The following is a 22947-nucleotide window of genomic DNA, read 5'->3' as shown; positions in this document are numbered from 1 at the left end:
TCTGGGTTATCATCTGGAAGTTGATGTTAGGGAGCTTGTATCTGATTGCATGTCAAATATTTTAAGGCCTGGCTAAAGAGTATCCTGAATTTCACTAATTCTGGTATTACAAAATATCCATGACCCTAGAGCTTTGTCTAGCAAAAGAAGATAGATAATTGCGTCTGATGCTGTATCATTTGGCTAAACAATGTCTAAATGTTTTAAAGTACATTATTCTGCTGCCAAAATCACTAGTGTTATACAAAGAAAAGGGTGGAGAGGTCATCCAGCTGCAGTTAATGCAGATGACAAACCTGGAGCTTGCTACCTGGTGTTAACTAGGGCACTCTTCTCCAAGTTGTACACAGTTTATTTTGTCTAACATGGGAAATAATCTAGTAAACCTGCACAAGCAAGATATCTGCTTAACAGTAAAAGAAATGTCATGTTTTTGCTGCTAAAGAGAATCACTTAATGATAAACGCTGTGAGATTCTGCTCTGAAATAAAAGATGAGAGCTTGCCCCATTGTGCTCATTTGTGCATTGCAAGTAAATTAACAGTGGTCAGAGCATTACTTTTAAGTATTACTTAGAGAGCATTACTTGTAAATGTTGTCCCTTCATCTGGTGTTTCTAGCGTTGAGCAGCATCTTCACTGCACCCTCAGACCTAGACCACATGAGGGAGTGTTCAGAGGCACAAGAGCTCCTAGGCAAATGTGGATGGGAGCCAGCTTTAGAGCTGGGATGAGTGTTTGTGCAGAGAAAGGTGCAGCAGCAGAGGCTGCATTGGTGCTGGCAGTGTGTGAATCCACGCATTAACCCAGCTTGCTGCAGTTGTTTCAGCTGAGGAGAGCAGCCAGGGTAAAATACTACCTGCACAGTCTTTATCTCCAGTGTCTCCAGCATTCCTGGTGTCTCTAACAGCCTACACAGCCCACTTGAGTGCTGTTTTTCTGTGTGCAAGGTATTTCTCATCACAGACCGAAGCTTTTCCAGAAGTGAAATGCATTGGTTTTCCTCCCTTCCCCCAACAAAGGGGAAGTGTGTGGCCAGTTGCAATGATAGCACATGGAGAAGTGTTGCCCTGAAACAGGATGAAATGGCTGCATCCTTCCAGGAGGCTGTCTCTGAAAGGAGAATTGTCCTGTGAACTGAAGTGCTGCAAAGGAAGAGCTGTCCCTGCAGTGAGTGCCCGTCCCCAGAGAGGGGTGGGGAGCTGGGGACTTAGCACCTTCCTGCCTGTGACCAGGGGTGAAAAAATGTCATGATGTGAAATGGTTTGGGTTGGAAGGGACCTTAAAGCTCATCCAGTTCCACCCCCCTGCCATGGGCAGGGACACCTTCCACTAGAACAGGTTGCTGCAAGCTGCTGTGTCCAACCTGGCCTTGAACACTGCCAGGGATGGGGCAGCTACAGCTTCTCTGGGCACCCTGTGCCAGCGCCTCAGCACCCTCACAGGGAAGAACTTCTGCCTAAGAGCTCATCTCAATCTCCCCTCTGTCAGGTTAAAGCCATTCCCCCTTGTCCTGTTCCTACAGGTCCTTGTCAAAAGCCCCTCTCTAGGTTTCTTGTAGCCCCATTAGGCACTGGAGCTGCTCTAAGGTCTCCCCTTAAGGAGCCTTCTCTTCTCCAGGCTGAGCCAGCCCAGCTCTCTCAGCTTGGCTCCAGAGCAGAGCTGCTCCAGCCCTCGCAGCATCTCCGTGCCTCTAAGAATTGTTCTTCTGAGCCCTCTGCAGCTGAATGGGAATTCCATTGAAAAAAGACATTTCTTGTTTAAATCAGTCCCTGCTTTCCATCCCAACTCCATAGGAGTGAACAGAGTGAGAAAGTGAGGGGAAAATGGCATTTCAGAGGAGCTTAATACATTTAAAATGTATCAAAACTGACACTCATTAATAGTTTGCCTCACAACTACGTTTCTTTCCTCCCTCCCTCCCTCCCTTTCATTTAACCCCGATTTGTGTTTCATTCTTCCTACAAATCCCCCTTGTTTGGCTTTGAGGTGAGCTGAGATCCGGTTTCCCTCTAGTGGTTTGACACTTTCTGCCCTGAAGGAGAGCAGAGCTCGGGCCTGATGGAGTTCCAGAGCAATCTTTAGCTTTTGGCAGCTCTAGGTGGGTGCAGAGGTTTTCTATTCAGAGCAGTATCCAGTTCAGGATTTACCAGGAGGGTGCTGGCTGTGCTGGCTCCTTTTGCTCTGCCTGGTGCCATGCTGCACCAGGCTCTGGCATGTACAGGGATGTGCTGACTACACTGTGTACAGCTGGATGTTGATAGTGTAGTTAGATATTGAATTCTTTTAAGTAATTTTATGGGTATAAGAATGGTTCTGTGTGCTTATGGAAAGCAGAAAAGCCCACAATGTGCCATATTACATGAAGAAGCAATCTCTGGTTTAGGAGGTTCATAAACTACAGGCTGCAGTAACCTGGGAAAGTATCTGGTGGGCTTCCAACCTGCCGCAGCAAGGACGGTCTTCCAGATTTGTGGAATAGTGCCAGGGCCCTGCATTTTTAACCTGCCCATGGCTCAGATGCTATAGATAGGTAGAACTGTGGCTGCAGCAGGGACTGGAGGGCAGCACATGGGCTATGCTGGGTTTCTATTTCCTATTCAGTGTGACTACAACTGGCAAGAACTTGGTGGGGAAATGACCTGTACTATGGGAGCCTGATTTCCATGCAGGACTCTCTTCCTCATGGCGTGGGAGAGGTGGAGAGGTTGTGCACTTCCACGTTTTCTCTGACTGCCTACAAACTATAGCTCTGTACTGATAGGGGAGACTCACAACAATCACTGATACTATGACCCAACCCATTCCTGAGCAGCGATCAATGGCTTCTGGCCAGCTCCCCCTCAGTTTCCATACTGAACATGATGTTCCGTGGTATGGAATATCCTTGTGGCTGGTTTGGATCAGGTATCCTGTCTCTGCCCCTCCTCACTGGCAGAGCCTGAGACTGAAAAGTCCTTGGCATAGAGTATGCAATACTGAGCAACAGCTAAATATCTCTGTGTTATAAGCGTTATTGCCAGAGTAAAGCCAAAACATAGCACTACACCAGCTACTAGGAAGAAAATAATCTCTATCCCAGCTGAAACCAGGACCAAGGGTGTTTGCATTTCGTGAGGAAGAGGAAAGTGTTGAAACACAGCAGTGGAAATTAATCAGCCTGGGGTTTTCTGGCAAAAAATAGAGCCAATGTCAATTAATAAACAAACAGAAATGTGCTGGGTTTCGTGACTGGTTTCAGTATCATCACCTCAAATCTGCTTCACAGTGATCATGTAGATAAATTGCCAGCAGCAGCACAGTCTGAACCTGGGGTGTGACTATAAGTGCAAACTCTGGGAAACTCTTTTTTGAAGCAGAGTGCTTTTCCTGACATGCAGGGACATGACATCTCCATGGGAGGCCTTTTCTCTCCTTGTTTGCTAACTTTATTTTACTTTCTGAAAGCCAGTGGGGTGCTGCCTGGTTAGAGTCCCTGTCCCAGGCAGGAGGTGGTATAAGGCAGCTGGTGTCCAGGGAAGTGGTTGATGGGATGGCTCTGCCCTGGGCAACCCAGCAGAAGATGGGCACCTAGATGGAGGTGGGTGCATTGCCTCCATGGGAACTTATTTGCAGGACCTCCATTTCCTGAATTGCTTTACCTTGTGGGGAGGTTTTCAAGCATCTGCCTCTACTGAGACCTCCCTGATGTGCCTAAAATAGCTCTGAGATTCCTTATGAGAGAGGTGGGAACAGAACAGGAGTTTTGAAGCTAGTGACACTGCTGGCAGAGAGCTGCCGGGCTTTCTGACAGACAGGCTTGCAGATGCTGCAGCCTTTTAACAACTTTGAGGATGAGGGGTGCATGATGTCCTGGACTGGTGCATGCAGTGCTTATCCCTCAGGATTGACCTGGTGGTGTTTCTGAGCCTTCAGAAACAGACCTACAGGAGTGCTTCTTTCTGAAGATAGTGCTAGTGAACCACCCTGGTTTTCACTTCCCCAGGAGTGCCCTCTTTTTTTCTCCCTTTGATGAGGGCACCATTGATGTATGTCCCAGTTTTCTGGTGAGAGGTTTCACACTTTCCACCCACTGCTGGCATTCAGCTCGACTCTTATTTTGCAGTCAGCTGCCCTGGTTCAGTAGTTGGCAGCAGGATTAATTTAATGTGTGACAGCAACAGCAAATAGAAAACCCCAAGCAAGAAAGCTGGTGTGAGCAACATCAAAGTTAGAGGTTTGGGTGTGAGTCCTGTGTTCTGTGTGTGTGTCCTACCTGTGCAGCCACCTCTAGGGCACTGCAGCAGCTCTACTTGTGCTTTCAAGTGACCTGTTTGTGTAACAAGTCCATTCAGTGCTTGTGAAGGGTGTCAAACTGCCATCAGTTCATAGAATAAATACAAATATAATGTAGGAAATGCCAGTGCAAGGTGTTTGTGCTAGCTGTGTCCTGCAGGTGCTGGGGGGGCAGTGTGGCTTGACAAGGGCAGGATGTGGTAATGCATGATAGGAGATACCTGCCCTCCTTACACCTGAACTCTCATCACTTGGAAAGTCTGAGGCTGATGTTGTCCAGACTTGGCTCTTTGGGAATCTGGGAAGTCTGAAAGACAGAGTGTGTGTCCTATTGCAAGAAGGTGAAGATGCACATACTTGAAAGCTTGGTGGATTGGAACAGGCTGCCAAGAGAAGTGGTGGAATCACTGTCCATGGAAGTATTCAAAAACATGTAGATGATGTGCTTAGTGATACTGGTAATGCTGCTGATAATCTTAAAGGTCTTTTCCAGCCTCACTGATTCTCTGAATCTATGTGATCAGATAGCTAGGTTTTTGCAGCAAGATAAAAGCAAGCCAGCCAAGGTCTGTTCCACTTTCCTAGTTAGAGTCTGTGTATGGGATGGGGTCTGTCTGCCTTCCAGGCAGTGGTGGGAAGGGCTGGTATTTGTTGGCATGTGCTCAGATCAGCCTTGCCTGGAGGCTCCTGAGCCCACCAAAAATGTCTACTACTGTAGATTGCTGCTGTCTCCTTCCTGCTTAATTCACCCCTTAGCTCTTCTCTGTAAGGTGTGGGAGAGCTTAGCCTGAGGGGTTATGAATTTAGACCTACCTACTAAACACCGACTAAATCAGCCAAAAGCTCCAAAAAGCAACCTCCACCCCCCCCCAAAAAAAAGTGCAAACAGAACTCCACAACCCAATTTTCCTGCTGGGAAGCCAATTGAGGTTTCTTGGTCCTTGTGCCACATTTTTCAGCCCCCAGCATCTCTGAATCCCTGACTGCCTTGTGCTTGGATAGACCCTGCTAAATGAAGGTTTCGGTCCTATGTCTAAGGGATGGTTTATCTACCCTCTTTTCTGAGAGTGAAATATACTCTCCTGCATCTTTGCCATTACTAGGAGTCATTAGGAGTGGTGGTGGTCCTGCTCAGAGCTGCTGTGGAGGCTGGCTATGTAGTAAGCTCCAGTGGTAGGACAAGGGGCAATGGGTGTAAACTGGAGCATAGGAGATTCCACGTTAACATCAGGAAGAACTTCTTTACTGTGAGAGTGACAGAGCACCGGAACAGGTTGCCCAGGGGGGTTGTGGAGTCTCCTACATTGGAGATATTCAAGGCCTGCCTGGGCAAGTTCCTGTGTGATGTACTCTAGGTTACCCTACTCTTGCAGGGGGGTTGGACTAGATGATATTTTGAGGTCCCTTCCAACCCTTGGGATTCTGTGTGATTCTGTAAGGACCATGCCTTCACTCCCTGCTCAGCTCCATCTAGCATTTTCACAACACAACTGTCTCCTCCATGGCCCCTCTGAGGCTCCCTCCCTCTCCAAACCTCAGCATCACCTAAGAAACCTAGGGCTGCATGGAGGCTTCGGTGTGAGGTTTCTGTGAGGAGCAAGTTTGGCTGTCTTTGGCCAAGTATTCATCATATATATTTCTGTACATTCTATATTTTTAGCAAGTGGCTGATTGAAGAAGGGGTGTTACTCAAAGTGAGGTGGCTTAGCAGAATCTGCTTGGAAATGCTTTGTTTGTAGGTGGCCTTGTATGTCCTCCACCCATTTAATTAGCAGCTACTGGAAGTGAAGTATTTTTTCCCTGCACACCTAAAATGGCTGTTTGATTTGGGCAGAGCTTTCACCTCTGAAGAGCTTGCACCCATGCTGGTGAGACTCGAGGAGTACAAAAAACACACTGGCAATAGGTAATCTCTCACATCACTGTACTCTTGGCACACAAATCCCATACTGGGGAGGAAATCTTAAAGGCATGTTTAGCCTTATTGGAGGGCAGACCATCAAATTAAAGTCTGAATTATTAAACCTCTGTATTGCAGAACAGTTGGAGCTGATGGAGTCCATTATAAAGCAAAGGAGATGGCTGGGGTAGAAAGGTAAAAAACATATTATGAACACAGCTGTATTTTCTGACACAATGTAGATGACCTTACTGAGTACCTTTTCTTTGTGATGATCTTCATTCTTCTTTCTCATGAGTTCTGCAGTGACTTGTATGGAGCAATAACACAAGATGATCAGTGGTGCATCACACAGATGATGACTGTCCAAACAATTCCAGCTGCAAAAACTGCCTTCAGCAGTGACCTCAGCACCTTGGCTTTCAAAGGGTGCTTGATTGCAAGGTACCTGTCAGCTGCAATGACAGTGATGATACTGATGCTCATTAAATGGTTTATGAAATATCCACCTTCCAAAGCCAGGTACCATGTACCTACCTTCAGCTCATGGAACTGGGATCAAGTTTTAAAAGGCAAAGAACAGCAAACAGTCAGCCATAGGCATGTTGACCATGTGTACTCTTGTTTCTGTCCATTTGCCGAGTTTGCAGCAGAACACCCACAGCGCCAACACATTCAGCAAAATGCCTAGAAGCAAATCTGGGATGTAAACACACAGCTGGACAAGTTGAAAGCTTTCACAGGCTGTGACACTGCGGCTGCTAAGGTTCATTTTGGGAGTTTTAAGAGGCACAGTTTGTAGAAAAGCAGATTAAACCCTTAAGAAGCTAGACTCTTGGCTGAGTCAGTGGTTAATTTAGATAGTTCAGGGCTTTACCAACTGTGACTGTGAAAATGACTGCAGAGCAGAGCTGGCTGAAGGATACTTAGTAGGAAAGGAAGGGAGTGGGACATGAGCTTGATCACTTATGGAGGAGAGAAAAGCATTGGATCCTACATGGGGAAGGCTGCATATGGAGGGCAGCAGGGGAAAACACTTGGGCCTGAGTAAGCAAACCATAGGACAGTGCTGCAGCATTTATGTGCATCTGCAGCTCTTGACTAGCTTTGAAAATGCTGCTGTAGGAATCATGCCAGGAGACCTCTTCAGAGGTGAGGGAATGTGCTGCAGCCAATACCTGCGGCAGTTCTGTGATTTGGGCAAGGAAAAAGAGGCCAGAAAATACAAGAATCAATCATAACAGACAACAGGAACATCTATCAAAGGCTCTCTCAGTCTAATGTGGCCAGTATCAAAATGAGTCTTTGAAAATGCACCAGTTCCAGCCCTCTCAGTTTTTCCACCACCATTTTGGTGTCCCACAACTGCTGGGGAAAAGCGGTGCCTTGCAGAGCTCAAATAACCAGATCTGCAAATAGCCAGCAGGAATTACCTGCTCACTTGCTGCCCTTGGAGAGAGTGAATGTTCCTCCTCACCAGCTGTGGTGTGATGTGCAGGTACCATGAGCCCTCCTAGCAGTGCTCCTGGTACATGACCAGTAAGGTGCTCTGCAATGTCCATTTGCTGGTGGCTGTGAGAGTAGTGATGCTGATCGAGGAAGCACCCCTGCCCCTCCTCAATGCATTTCCCTAGGGTTGAGCTTCCTCTGCCACCAGTGGTGCGGTTCATGCCACTCCCTTTTGACTGAGGAGCCTGCAATAGTGAGTTAAAACACTCATTTGCTGTGCAGCCTTACAGCGGTTCCTCTGGCAATGGAACAACTTTGGGTTTCCAGTGCTGATACCTCACTGGGCAATGCCCACCAACCTTCATTGCCCAGCAGGTTGTGCTCATTGCTTGGAGGGGACTCATTGGCCTGAAGCATCCTGAGGTCTTCTCTCTGACTTCTAGACCAGCGTTCCTGCTGGAGCTGGCATGGGGACTGCCCCATGCTGTCACCCTGCTGAGGCCCCAGTACTATTCACAAGGCTGCTGGAGAGGTGAGCCTACTTTGTAGGCTTTTCCTCGCATGGTTTTCTTTGTTTGTTTTTTGTTTGTGTGTACTTCGCCCCCCTTCCCCCTCCTCATCCTCCACAGCCTAAATTTTTACTGCAGCATCAATTTCTTTATTTAAAGTTTAAGGCTTTGTCAGCATCTTTTCCTTTGAAGGGGACAGAGAGATTCTGTCTTGCTGGAACATCAGCAGAATGCAGGGGTCCAGATCTGCTTGTTGGAGCTTTGATGGACTGTGGCGGCTGCCTCCTACTATTGGTAGCTAGGCTTCTGTGTAAGGAAATCAGAAATGTGTGGACAGCAGTGGTGCTGTCCTCGTGGTTTGTTATTCCAGTGCTGTGTGATGGCTGCTAGTTTGTTGTGGCCCAGGTCCCATGTTTTGTTGTGGCAAAGGTGCTGTTCCATTTACTGGGAGGGCTCATGGAGCTGAGGTTTTGTTCTGACTGAAGACAGGTGTCAGAAACCCACCATTAGCATCATTATAACTTGGCATGTAAAGCAGATACTAATGTCTGTCCCAGGCAGTATCTGCATGTTCAGGTAATCAGAAGGTTCCTTGCTCATCTTTGGGTTACAATGTAGGTAGCCTGTTGTAAGGCAGCTTTTGTATCATGTTAGCTAAGTCTTTTCGCAATCTCTTGTATAAGTTCAGCATTAATAATAGAAGACTCTGATGTATAATGGTGTTGAATGAATATTTATTTATACATATAATATTATGAAATAGCTTTATAATCACTTGCAAAAAATGCTTCCTTTTCTGTTTTCCTGGCAGTCAGTGCAAACAACAGAAACTATTCCTTCATGATGACTGGGATTGTGAACTCAACAAATTCCTATTTTACAATGAGGAAAAGAAACACTTAATGTTTTTAATGTAGAACATGGACAGTGGAGGCCTCAGTTTGCTTCCTACAAGAGAAAAGCACTCAGTTCTTACAGCTCTATATGCAGGAAGCTTGTCTATGTGTAGGAATGCCAACTATAAATGCTTTAGCACATTTGTACTGGTTTTGGCATCAAAAGTATCAAGGGAGTAAGCGGGCAGCTGCGTGGTGCTTAGCTGCTGGCTGGGGTGCAACCATGGAAGCTGTTTAGTTTATTTAATAGAGTGCCTTGTCTGTGATCCTTCCTGGATCTGAAAACTCTGCACTTGGGGAAGAAACTGCTCCGAATTTCTTTGGTTATAAAACAGTAGCAAATGGTATCTCAACAGCAGTTTTTATTTGCCATCCCATGAGGCCTATCCATGAGGCCACAGGAACAAAAGCATTACTGTTTTGTGTTTCAGAGTAGGCAATTTCATTGGAGCTCACTGGAAACTGGGCAAGGTGACTCATGTCAACAGGCAGAAAACATGAACATGACGGGGTTTGCAGAACAAGCATGTAGTTTGCTTTCTGGGTTAACAGTAGGGTAACAGGTTGATATGGTTCAGCCTCTCTTCAAAGTAATCAACTTCAGGCTCATCTCTCTTCAAAGTAATCAACATTTTCATAATAATCTGTTTGGAACAGACATTCATTGTCACCAATGGGATGCAGAAGCCCAGAAGAGGATCAGGATCCTACAGGAAAGAGTGTCTTTGAAGGCCCTTTGTGATATTTCTGAAAACAGATGTCTTCCTTGCTGAACACCTCTTGTCTGACACGTGATACCTGTCATGGGCATTGACAGCACACCATGAAGAAGAATGGGCTAACAGGGACCTTAAGCCTCTTGCTTTCCAAGGGTAGTTAACAGCAGTGTATTTTCTGACAGCTACAAGGGTGACAACACTCATGCGTCTCCTAAAACAATGGATGATTCTTAAGTTCAGGCACAATTTGTGTCTGGTTTCTTTTGCTGTCTTTGAAAAGAGACTTTAAAAGGCAGAATGAGGGCCAAGCAGTGCGTGCTGTGATTAAGTTGGTCACATGCACTCAACTCACAGTGAAAGACCATCAATGTCAGAGCATTAAATAATACATCAAAGAAAATTGGGACATAAATGATGAACTGACTGACCTGAATGGTTTCATCCATTTGTGTGCTGAGCTTCCATCATGTTGGGACCTGTGCCAAGGTATTGACACAAAACAGTTAGAGCTAATGTTTGGATGAGGAGAGTTTTCTGTGATGCAAATAGTTGTTTCATATGTTGTTTGGCTGGTGTCTAGACAGTGGTTTCAGCATGTGACCTGCAGACACTAGAAGGTGACAGGACACTTTTAGGGAAGTTATTTGTAAGATGTCACCAAGAAAGTTAGTTGTCTGTAGGTTTAAATGAGCAGAATATGGATTTGCATTCCCTGGAGGAATGTTTAGGTATTTACAAGACAGAAAACGCTCAGAGTCAAAGGCCATTAAGCCAAAGGAGATACAGCTAACACATGCATTTCAGCAACTCTGTAATTATAGTTTCCCATGCTGACTCTATAGGGCACTTCCTTCTAGTGGGCCAAGATTTCCATTTGTGGTTTAACTGTTTTGAGCTGCTGTGTTGTCACTTCCCTGTGGGTTGGGAGGATACGCAGTGCATAGTCAGCAAGTATTATAAAGGAAAGTTGTAGCTGGAAAGCCATTTACATGTGTGGTCTGGGATCCAGTTAAGAAAGCTTAAGGTTCTTTGTATAATCATAGGATGGTTTGGGTTGGAAGGGATCTTAAAGATCATCTGTTTCCAACCTTCCTGCCATGAGCAGGGACACCTTCAGGGTTAACTGTCTCAAAATGAAGTGCAGGAAAGCTGTTGAACCCCTGCTGTGCACTGTCCAAGCAGCTGAAAAAGCACCAAATCCAAAGCAATGCACAGGGCAGTGCCAAGAAGCCCTCAGCTGTGGGTCTGCCCTATCTGTACAGAAGGGCCTCACACACCTCACTGTCATCAAACCTCCCTGAAAACTGTGCATGGATTGTAAGGCAGGGATCATGGCTGCGTCTGCTTCATGTTGCTCGTTGCTGTTTTCTGGGCACCAACATTCATGCAGTGTGAGGCTGTGGCAAATTGAGCAGATGTGATCCCTTCTCACCAGTCAGAACACCTACTGAGGAGTTGATCCCACTGAAGTACAGCAAACCTGTCACCAGGACTTACAGCAGTTGCTTGGGTGAGATCAGGTCTTCACAGTATAGGCACAATGCAAAAGTTCTGTTCTGGGCTCTACAATGCTTTGCAGGGCTCAGTTTTTGTGTGCACTAATGGCTTTATTTATACCCACGATGGTTTTAGTCTCATAAATGCCAGGGTGTTTGTCACAAGCTGATACAAGTGTTAAATGGCAGGAATGGGGCAATAGTCTCAGGCCACTGTCATTACTCCATGCACAGCAATAGCTGTGTCCTGGTGATAGCTGCAAGCTTTGACATCATATAAGCTGGCAGGGAACTACCAGTGTGTGGTTTGGTGTGAACAGCACAGATGTATTAAGTTTAGCATTGTGGTACATGGTTTTTTTCTTGGTTTTAAGTGACCATCTATATAACAGTACCAGAAGTGGATTTGTGTATTGCTGTATGGGGGCTCAGTTTCCTATGTTCAATTGCATGTTACATACAAATAAGTGCATGGTGGAAACAGTGGCCTTGTCATTTATTCTCCATTCCACATGACTCTCCCTCTTGAAGCTGTGATACAATGGTCTAAGACTATGGTCAAAGCTGCAGTCAAGTCACTGAGGACAGAAGGACAAAATTCAAGTTAATATCAGACCTCTTGGATGGGATGGCCCCGTTTTGTAGGTACACCTATAGCTACAATGATTGCAAATACTGTAGGTGGTCCTATTCCCTCTGCTTCAAAACTGCAGCAGCCCTGTGGCTCTTAACACCTGTAGTTTGCTACACCTTGTTTATGTCATGACTTGATCCGTGGGTGACTGGGATTCTTGGCTTTGGTTCATCTTGCACCTCATTGATAGGCAAGTGGGGAACAGAGAAGGAAATTCCTGAAATTCCTTAGCTGCAAAGTAATAGCAAAATGCATCCAAACAGCAGTTAGAGTTTGCTAAGCATGCAAGGATGTGAACACAGGCGCTAGCTTCCGAGAGCAGAGAACAAGCTCCAGCAACATCCACTGCAAACCGCAGGAGCAGGGCAATGTGGAAGGGTGCAAAACATACAGTGAACACGCACAGATTCACAGAAATAATGCGGATTGCTTTCTGGATTAATTTTGTCTCCTGAGGACTCGTGACCATCTTCTTCTTGAGACATTTGATGACTTGTACTGAGCAAAAAGTCACAATCAGCAAGGGAATAAAATAGCCAAAGATGACAAATGCCAGTGCTGTATAACTGGGTTGAGTAGATTGTTTTCGAAAACAGAATTTTTCCTTTTTGTCACGAAACTGTGGATGCAAGTAGGAATAAATCATTAGTATTATCCAAAGGGCCCCACAGATGGATGCTGATTTCAGTGGGGATCGAAGAATCTTTGCTTTTAGAGGGAACTTAATTGCAATGTATCGATCAATTGCTATCAGAGTGATGATCAGGATGCTCATAGGCATGTTTGTCATGTAGATCCTTTGTATGGTGAAGCACAGGTTGTCTATGGGATGCTCATACATGGTAAAATATATCAAGAAAGGCAGAGCAAAGAGCAGGAAACTGTCTGCGATTACGAGGTTGATCATGTACACCCTGGTTTCTGTCCACCTCTTGAGTCTGCAGCAGAAGACCCAGAAGGCAATCGCGTTCAGTGGGATCCCCAAAGAGAGCACTGGGATGTAGACTATAAATTGAAACAGCGCAATGCCATTCCACATGTCGTCGTCTTTGGTGCAGTTCTCCATGTTGGGTTGTCTCTGCAAGACAAGGGGGCAAGCATGAGACCAAGCTTGGGGACAGGCTGTCTGGGCTGGGGCCTGCTGCAGTGCCCCACTCTCATGGCTCTGGAGCTCCTTGTGCCCTTGCACTGCAGATCAGCTCAGCAGCACTGAACACAGGGCTCAAGGTGCAGCCTCACCAGTGCCCAGTACAGGGAACAATCACTGCCCTGTACCTGCTGCCACACTACTGCTGATACAGGCCAGGATGCTGTTGGCCTGCTTGGCTGTCTGGGTACAAGCTGGCTTGTGTCATGCTGCCATGAACCCACTCTCTCTGCAGGATGCTGAGGAGGAATTGCTCAGCATTAAGTACCACCAGCCTTGCAGATCTAGTCCGAGTTCTCCAAAGAGAGAAGGGAATGTGAACACAAGTCTGATCTCAACCTTCAAAGAGAGGAAGCCAACATGTTGCTAAAGCAGAAAACACAAAACCAAGAACTTAGATTATCTCCTGGTATTCCTTTAAATATTCAGGGTTTCTTCTACCAGCAAGGAGGCTGTGAAAGATAAATCGGATTTAGTCTGCAGCTCATGAAGGAAGTGTTTACACCGAGGCAGGAAAAGAAAACACACAGATCCCTACAGTCTTAAAAATACATTGCCTTATAAGTCAACATCTTGTAAGCATCAACATTTAAACTGTAGTGAAAATGCCCAGTTGCATGAACTAACTGAACTGGTTTTAGTGTCAAAGACTTGGAGACAGTGCTGGCAACCACAGAGGAAAGCACAGCACCTGCCCTAGCCCCAGCACTCATATGTCATTACTGAACCACAGGAGCGCAGCCATTTGTAGGGTAGAATTTATGGATGAACTAATATAGAGCCAGTGTCCTGATTCTCTTGGGCTTCCAGCCTCACAGGTTCTCAGCTGCGTTGTGGTACCACCTACCTTGCAGCTGTTCCCTGCTAGCCCACAGTGTGCCTGGAGCTGGGTGTCTCCTTGCACACAGAAGAGGAACTGGTGTGAAACCAAAGCGAGGATGAAGACCCCTCTGAAGACACAGGTGGCTGCAAAGCAGGAGGACACCAAAGCATCTGTGTGCAGGTGAGGATTGCCAATGGTTTGGGTTGAAGGGACCTTAAAGCTCATCCAGTTCCAACCCCCTGCCATGGGCAGGGACACCTTCCACTAGAGCAGCTTGCTCCAAGCCTCGTCCTACCTAGCCTTGAACACTGCCAGGGATGGGGCAGCCACAGCTTCTCTGGGCACCCTGTGCCAGCACCTCAGCACCCTCACAGGGAAGAACTTCATCCTTATACCTAATCTTAATTTCCCCTCTGTCAGGTTAAAGCCATTCCCCTGGCTTGTTACTACAGGCCCTTATCATAAGTCCCTCTCCAGACTTCTTGTAGGTCCTGGAAAACTGCTGTAAGGTCTTCCTGGAGCCTTTTCTTCTCCAGGCTGATTCTCTCGGCTTGTTTTCATAGGAGAGGTTTGTTACAATCATCTTGGGTCTCATGCATGTATGTTAACCAGCAGGCTAGCAGTTTAGTTAAGAGGTGAGAAAGCATATTCTGTTTTGAGCAGAGCACACTTCAGTATGAGAAGAATTGAAAGCCATTACCTGCTGCTTGTGGGGCTGTCAGGGTAGTTTGATCCTCCTTAAGGTTGCAGTGTAGACACAGGTGTTGTGACAGGGGAGAGGATGTGCCAGGTCCGCGGGTACCAGTGCAGTATGCTACCCCAGGGCACAGATGCTCTGGAGCCTGCTGTCAGCAGCTGAAACACAGCAATGAGCTCTTGTTCCCCCAGAGTGGTTCATTTATCACTTAGGTTTTGGGACAGTCGAGTCTCTGGTGCCCTCTGTTGTTCTGCTCACATCAGCTGAATGCTTCACCATTATCCTTACCCACCCAGACTCTGCTCCCCCACTCACCTTGCACAAACCCCAGTAATTAAAATTTAATGTTTTCAGTCTTGGGAAAACAAATAATTTGTGAAATACAACCCATAATGGTTGCAAATTGTCCTTCTGGCAGCAAAAGTTCCTCAGGGAGCACAGCAGGGCTGGGCAGCCTCCAGTGTGGTTGCAAAGTGTGTGCAGTGGGGGGGCTGACAGCCTTTCTGAGGGGACACGTCAGTGCTTGTGCACCCTGTGATAGTGAGCCCAGGGTGAGAGGTTCCAGGATGCTTCTCTTCAGTGTCTTTACAAGAAGGGTGACAGACAGTATGGGCTGGCTTATCCTCTGCAAAGCACTCAGGTGTCCAACACTGCTCATCAGCACCACTGCAAAGCCCGAGCTGGAAATGACAGTCAATGGTCAGAGATGCTGGTGAGGCAGTGAGCACACTGTCAAGACCTTTAGGAACTCTTTTAAGTGCATTCCCCAGTGGGACTTTACAGCCATTTTGATAGGTTTTGCTGTCTGTTGTCTGCAGCAGTTGTAGCACTATCTATAGGAGCCAGGTTCTAGCTTCCTCAGGATTTGTCCTATTAATTTGTGTCTCCTGAACTCAGTTCCAAAGGTGGCAAGAGCAGATTGAGCAGCACCAGATGCAGGCCACATGCATGGGTGGCAAAGGTCTAAACAGAGTTAAAAGGGCTTCCTTCGCAGGGGAGAAGCAGCCCCTTGAGGAGGTGTCTGTGCTAGGGCTCAGCCCTGATATCTCCTGGACATTGTGCCTTTATGGGACCAAATAAGTCTTGCTTTCATCCTTGACAAGATGCTGTTACTGCCTGAACCCTCTCCCTTTCCCACCAAAGCAATATGAAATAAATAAACTGGATTAATTTAATAAAGCAAACAACCCGAAATACACAATGAGGTAATACATAATATATTCTTTTTGTATGTGTTGACAATAAGGATCAATAGCCTTTAGATGTAAAATAACCCAGGGAGACATACATGGCTCACTTGTATTCTCGTAAGAGTAACTGGAGGGTGGAATGGAGACATGTTAATGACCAGAGATTCCATACACACTTTCATACAGCTCTATGAAATCAATAAAAGCATAGGATGTAATTTACAATTAACTTAGTAATGCTAAACCTAACCAAGATCTTGCGCCATCCCCGGAGACATCCCAGGCCAGGCTGGATGTGGTTCTGGCCAACCTGATCTAGTTGAAGGTGTCCCTGCTCATTGTAATGGAGTGGAACTAAATGAACAGGTGGAACAGTTGGGTCCCTTCCAACCCAAACTGTTCTATGATTCTATGATGTCTTCAGAGAGAAAGGGCAACAGTTATCCCAGTAACACTGCAGATGTGTCTTCTCTTGGTGTTGCAGAGATATTGGGTTTTATTGGTTTGGGTTTGCTGTTTTTCATCCCTCTTGCCTCCCTCCTTCCACCCCTCGCTTTCCTTTAGCAAGTGTGTGTCTACAAGGAGTGGATTTGATCTGTTTTTTCACTGCTGTGTTTTGGATGGTAGAAGGGCTTCACAGAACCCCTTGGTCACAAAGTAGCAGCAGACACTATCCAGGCAGCAATTAGATGTGGCAATACACTTTGTCACGGAGGAGACGTTCTTCATAACCTGGAGCATGAAACAGGTAGCTCCAATGCTATCCCTTGCAAACCTGGCAAATAACCCAAAGAAGGCTGTCAGAAAACATACTAGAAACACAATCAAGTTTGCAAAGATGATGTGAAAAGCTTTCTGGATTGATTTCTTCTCTGGTGAACTGGTGTTCAGCCATCTCTTGAGGCTCCTGATCACTTCTATGGAGCAAAAAGTCAAGATTGCTAATGGAAGAATAAAACCGAAGAACATGGAAAGCAGGCTCAGAGCAGCAGGCACGGTGGTATCCTTCTGGAGGCAGAGGGTGGATTGGCTCTGCCAAATCTGTGCAGTGGCACCCACTACTACTACAGAGACCCACAGAAGCCCAGAGAGAAGGGCTGCCTTTGGTGGAGACCTGAAGGTGCTGGCTTTCAAGGGGTGTTTTATGGCAATGTATCAGTCAATAGAGACAAATGTAATTACATAGATGCTAACATGTTGATGAAATATGCTGTCTCTATAAACTGGCAGAGTTCGTCTTGGGGTGACTTGTTCCAGAGTAAACAAACCATGAAAGGCAAGGTGCAGATGACAAAGCAGTCTACAGAGACTAAGTTGATTACATACACCCTTGTTTCTGTCCACTTCTTTATCTTGCAGAAGAACACCCAGAGGGCAAGGGCATTAAAGAGAGCTCCAAACAAGAAAATGACTCTATACAGAGCAAGTTCAATGAGGCAGATATGGTGATACAGTTCTAGACTTGTGATACTGCAGTTGCTGGACACATTCATTGTCCTGTTGTGTAGATGTTGTGTGATGTTCTGAGACCTGAAATAAGAAGAGACATGGTAACACTTCCCTCCTACCCCTTAACAGATGCACATCCTATAAAAAAGGAGGATTTTAAGTAAATATTTACTTTGCCCATCACAAATTTGAATTTGAGTCTACAAAGCTGGCCTTCTCATTCAGCCTCTAACTGGGATGCATCCTTTGTCAAGCTTTATTTATGTTTACTCAGTTTAGGAGTAAGTATCTCCAAGTACACTTCCAATAGGACGTGGCAGACAGTCTTTATTAAATAGTGGTATCTTGAATGGAGGGGTGGAATAGCAGTGAGAAGAACCCCCGTAGATGGTGAGGGCATCCTGTGACAGTGGGATTCCTTAAGCCAGGCTGTGCAAATGAGGTAAGATTACCCTTAGCCTGGTTATGAGCTAGTAAGGGATTATAGGAACCAACCTAAAGCCCAGCACAAAGCATGAGCAAAAGCTCTTATAGCAGGTCTGCTGGCTTCAGAGACAGAAGAGTGGTGTGAAAGCCTGCAAGGGCATAGCAGATGTCACTTGGGAGACATGAGTGTGCTCTGGCTCTAACTGGGGGGGTTTCTGAGCCTTTGGGCTTCCTTGCAAACATGGAGCTCCTGCTCAAAGCTGAGGAAGAGAGATGAATCTGAATTCCTGCATCCCAAAGGTGTGCTTGAAACCCTAAGTGAAGCATGGAGCTGTCCACTCTTTGGGAGGGCAATGGGGGGTGGAAGGATTAACCTGATTTTACGTCCATGCATTCCAAGAGAGAGTTCAGTTCTGTGGATGTAAAGCAGACAGACACACCTGAAAGAGGAAGCACCAGGGCAGAACAAGGAACTTGCCATTAAGGGCTGCATGAGATGGCTCCTGCTCAAGGCAGGCATTCTGCCACCCTGGGAAGTCCATGAGATTTAAGTAGTAGCTACTGAGTCTGTGTCACACTGGCTGCAGGATGTTCTGCAAGAAAATTGGTTATGGAAAGAGTGTGAGTTTATGGGATGATAAAATCAGCTTTTATCAGACCCCATCCTGTGCACAGTGGCCGTTTGTGGCCTGCAGAAGGAACAGTTCTCTGAACTGGTGATTCTGTGTATACGTCACTGAATTTCTGCTTGCATCTAAATGCAGTTTGGAAAGAATTTAACCTTTTAATTTGAAATATGGGGTTTTTTTGCTATTCTAACAGGAGACTGAAGTGATGAAACCCTGCAGCTTTCAGAGATTTAGGAAAGAACACCATGACTGGACAGGTCTGGTTAAGCAGTTATTTGCCTCTGCAAGCAACTCAAGCCTCCTTGTGGTCAGTTGGTGAGAGCACTTGCTGCAAAATCAGACTTCAGGTACAGATAAACACAAAATAACTCAATTGCTGGGGGATAAGTGAGTGTCTTAGGCACTCCCAGGCATTAACGTGACTCCTGCACAGAGCTCTCTCCAGTTCTTGTGTGCTTAGATCTGGGGTTCCCAACAGAGACTTGCTGCTTGCTGCGTGTACCCTGGAAGGAAGCTGTTGACTGCCACCTGAGGAGAACCTCTCTGAACTACAGTAACAGTAGGGAAATACCCTACATCGAAGGCTGGAGCTGCCACATTGTTATGCTCATTAACTTCATGAGGCAGATGTCTTTGCTGGCATGGCTGATGCCCAGCTTGCTTTCATCAGCCCTGATCTGCAATCAGCAGCCTCCATGCTCAAGTACAAGACAGGCAAACCACACTGGTGTGCTCTGCTGCACAAAAGGGCTGTGGCTGACACCACCCTTAGACTTGGTGATGTGCCCCAAATGTTGTTCCCAGCATCAGGGCTCAGAAATGCTCCAGGCAGATCGGAGACTGGTGGGAGGAAGAGGAAATGAGCAGTGAGTTTTAAAGCAGACCATGTAGCACAGATGGGGTTTGGCTGAGCACAAAATATCTTTACAGAGATGCAGTTTGATAAGCTAGCATATCCTGTGCTGCTGGAAATGCTTATGGTGGGGTTGATAAGGTGGCTGCAGCATCAGAGCAGCTAGGCAGCAGCATGCAGCTGTGAGGAAAGGATGGATATGGCTGTAAAACAGCATCTTGCTGCTGCTGGAGGACCAGGAACAGGCTGGGGTTCAAATGCCAAGGTCACCAGTATCGTTGTGTGTGTCCTGCTTTCCCCCCACTGTAGACTGGGCAGAAATGGGCAGTAGCCATCCCCCTCCATGGAAGGCCAGGGTGGGTTTGTTTCCCCCAGCAGCTCAACAAGTATCACACTTCTTCCAGACCCTTAGCAGAGCTTGGAGAAAGAGAAGCAAGGCAGAGGCTGAAGGCACTGTGAGTGCCTCAGTAGCACCGTGGTGGCAAACATCCAGTGTTTTTCCCAGCAGGATGCCCGTGGAGAAGCAGATGCACCAAACCCCTTTCATGTAAAATTCTCTTCCTTCCTTGTGCAGGCAGCTCAGAAGTGAGCAGGTATTGGAGGGGTGAAGGGTGACTGTGGTGGTTGAAATGATTAAGGACAGCACAGGAGCTGTGGTGGGCCAGGGAAGGGACCTGAACTGAGCAGAGGGAGAAGGAAACGGGGTGGGAAGTATGGCACTTTCTGTGTCAACTGCCTTTAAACCTGCCACATCTGTGGCAACAGCCCTGGTTTTCCCTCTTAAAGGGATGAGTAGCTGTCAGTAAAGATGTAATACATACTCTGCACAGGTATGAGACTGGACTTGGGCAGTTGGGCAGGGCAGTACTTCACAAGGGTGTTAATGTAACCATGGGCAGTGCTGGCCAGACCCTAAGCATCAAGCTGACCTGGGAGGGAAGCAAAGCATAGCAAGAAAGAATGAGCAGACACATTGCCTCTGGGGCAGAAGAGCTCTAGGGGGGACCACAGCACTTAAGTGAGGGGCTTTTCCTCTCTGTTTCCAAACAGCATAGAGAAATCTGGAAACTGCCTGCTCTGACCTTGCTGCTGTTGGTCACAGCTCTCAAACACAATGATCTAAGGCACAGCACTTTGTTCTTTTCCTTGTTCGAAACTTGTGTTCTTTCAGGCTCATCTGTCACTCCATCTCTTGAAAGCAGTGATGTCATCACACTAAGCACAGAACTGTTTTGAAAGACCCTGGGAGTGGATGCAAGGGTTCACTTGGTCAAAAAAGGGAAGTTTTCTGAGTCAGTTGTTTCCCATGTTAGGAAGAATTTAGCTTCTGGTTCCCAGCTCCTGTTAGGAAATAATGTGCTGTGATCTTCCAGGTAAAGTGCCCAGAGAATACCCTGAAGTAAGAACAGAAACTGAAAGATCTACTGCACGGATGTCTGCCCAGCAGAAACCAGGTACCTGATGCTCCTCTGCCTCGCCACAGCAGGACACTGAGCAGCAGCTCACAGAGAGCAGGAGAGAACAAACCCCAAGTGTTATTACCTGTAGGTTTAGGGCCACAGAATCAACAGTGGATGTCAGCAGAGGCAGGACATGTGGGGGCTGTGCAGCCATGCTTCCTGGCCAGGAGGAGCGGGGCCAGCCTGTGGGGCTGCAGGATGGGCACAGGCTACATGTGCAAGGCTGGTGCCCAGCACCAACAGCTGGCTGGTATGTAAGAGTTTCTCTGGCACATCCTCCTCCTGCACAGGAGATTTTATTCCAGTTTGGTCTTGAATGTCGATCTGCTGGCTAAATAAATGGTGGCAGAACTTTCCACTGAGGTCTAGTATCTCATCACTCAGCACTTTCTAAACTGGTGTGTTTAGGGGCTAGCAGTGGTTCTCAGCAACTATGCTGAAACCTAAGCTAAGCAAGCTGGAAGATGTGATATCTGGTATTAGACCATCCCATGCAGAGGCCTCCAGCTGAGTGCTGGATTGGGTTGTTCTTGCACAGCTCTGGGCAGGGAGGTGGGAGCACCAAGCACCTTGGCACAGAGTGTAGACTCTCTCTAGGCTGAACAAAGTCTCCTCAACCCTCCTCAGACTGAGGCTGCTGCACCAAAATGACCTCTTGAGAAGGGTTGGGTGCCCGGGGCAGGGATGGAGATGGCCATGATGGGGCCAGTGGCAGGGCTGCAGCCTGCACTCCTGTTTGAGCAGAGGCTTCAGGCTGGCAACTGAACCAAGGCCTTGGCATCTCACATGGGTGGCAAAGAGCCTCACTTGTACTCTGCATTGACAGAAACAGAGGGGGTAAGAGAGAGCTGTACACCCTGAAGGGCTTTGTGGTGGGCTATTTAATTAGTGTGGATGATCAGTGTGCAACACAGCTTGTGGGGAATTGTCTTGCTACTTAATTTACTCTTAGTACCTGACCAGCTGAAACACTTCATTGCAGTGATGCTAATGGTGATAGGCTGCTCATAAAATAAGGGGATGGGTGTTCTGGCTATGTGAGCTGTGAGAGGAGAGAAGCTGCTGACTAGAGCTCAATGGTGAGATCATGCAGGCACTGGTGTGGTGAGTGAAGGATAGCAGGATGCAGACAGGTCCCAAGTGTCCAGGTACCCAGTGGCATCAGGCAGAGGAAGTGCTGCAACACAGCTGGCCAGGAAGGCCATCCAGAGCAGAGGACCCCAGTGTGGCCAATTGGCCAATTCCTTATCCAGTGAGTGGTCCATCTGTCAGACCCATGACTCTCCAGTCTAGATGTCGTGTGGGACAAATGCAGGTGGATGACATCAGTTGCTCTTTCCTTACCCAGACATGCTCTAACCATTGTTATCGGTGTAATCAGTGAGTAAGGTGGGAGCTACATCAAATGTCTCTGCACCACATGCCCCTCAGATAACATCTGGCATTTGTGAGGTGCTGTGGTGGAGGAGGGCAGGGAAGTGTGTTTATGTGAACTACTGCAGTAGCTGTTTGGGTTGAAGCACAGAAGAGGGATGGGAGAGTCACTGTAGGTGTTTAAGGCCAGAAAAGACGTGTGAGGAGAGCCCCAAAGAAAAGCTGTGGGATCTATTTGCCTGTGGTAGATGTGACTGCATTTCCCAAACAGAGGCTGATGGTGTGAGGTATTTTTGACTGACAACCCAAGGCCATCATCCTGCCTTGTTCTCAGAGTGGGTGAGGTTGGAAGGGACTTCTTGATGTTTACTCCAACCCCTTGCTCAGACTCCTATGCTTGTCCACTGTGGTTTTGAACCTCTCCAAGGATATCTCTACAAGTTCTTTGGGCAACCTGTTCCAGTGATCACCCTGAGAGTAAACATTTTCTCTTTATGTTTAAATGGACTTTCCTGTCCTGTGTTTCATTTTGTGTTCATAGCCTCTCACTGTCACTGCTGACAATAGCTCCTGTCTCCTTCCCAGCGATCAAGGTGAGACTGACTGTCCTGTAGTAGCCTGGATCTTTCCTACTTTTCCTCAAGATAGAGGTGGCAATTGGGTAAGTCAGCAGTGTTAAAGGGAAGAGCACACCATGAGTGCCAGCTCACATGCAGATCTGGCTGTAAAAGGAAAAGAGATGAGCAGCAGTAGAAAATTACTTTAGGCAAGGAAAGTAAAAGGAGGCTTTCCTATGGGAGATGTCAGCTCCACCTGTATGTCCAAATATCTGATACAGTGCCTGGGATGGGAGCAGTTTAAAATAGAAATACACTGAGTGTGCTTGCTGCAGCCTCTTGAAGCTGCAGAGTTGATGCACTGACAGAGGGGAAGCAGAAGGGCAGTGATGACCATCTTGCGGAATGGGTAGGCAAGGTTTTAAACTGTTTCATGGAAAGTGGAGAACAAAAGGAGAACAAGCC

General features: G+C 46.9%; 1 protein-coding gene and 2 pseudogenes across 1 annotated transcript; all 3 read right to left on the bottom strand.

The window, feature by feature from the left end:
- Positions 1–6193: 6193 nt before the first annotated feature.
- Positions 6194–6946, bottom strand: LOC106023563 (G-protein coupled receptor 35-like; annotated as a pseudogene).
- Positions 6947–11998: 5052 nt separating this feature from the next.
- Positions 11999–12958, bottom strand: LOC101881334 (G-protein coupled receptor 35-like). The gene has a single exon (XM_005154137.3). It carries the CDS (start codon positions 12941–12943, stop codon positions 11999–12001), a length of 945 nt encoding a protein of 314 aa, XP_005154194.2. The 5' UTR covers positions 12944–12958.
- A 3336-nt stretch (positions 12959–16294) lies between these two features.
- LOC101881498 (G-protein coupled receptor 35-like) lies at positions 16295–17257 on the bottom strand (annotated as a pseudogene).
- Positions 17258–22947: the final 5690 nt, after the last annotated feature.

This window comes from Melopsittacus undulatus, chromosome 6, assembly GCF_012275295.1.
Source record: "Melopsittacus undulatus isolate bMelUnd1 chromosome 6, bMelUnd1.mat.Z, whole genome shotgun sequence".
Lineage (NCBI taxonomy): Eukaryota > Metazoa > Chordata > Aves > Psittaciformes > Psittaculidae > Melopsittacus > Melopsittacus undulatus.
This window is presented reverse-complemented; position numbering and strand designations above follow the sequence as displayed.

Excerpts from the sequence above, each read along its gene's own strand:
- LOC101881334 (XM_005154137.3), bottom strand. The coding sequence starts at position 12,943 with ATGGAGAACTGCACCAAAGACGACGACATGTGGAATGGCATTGCGCTG.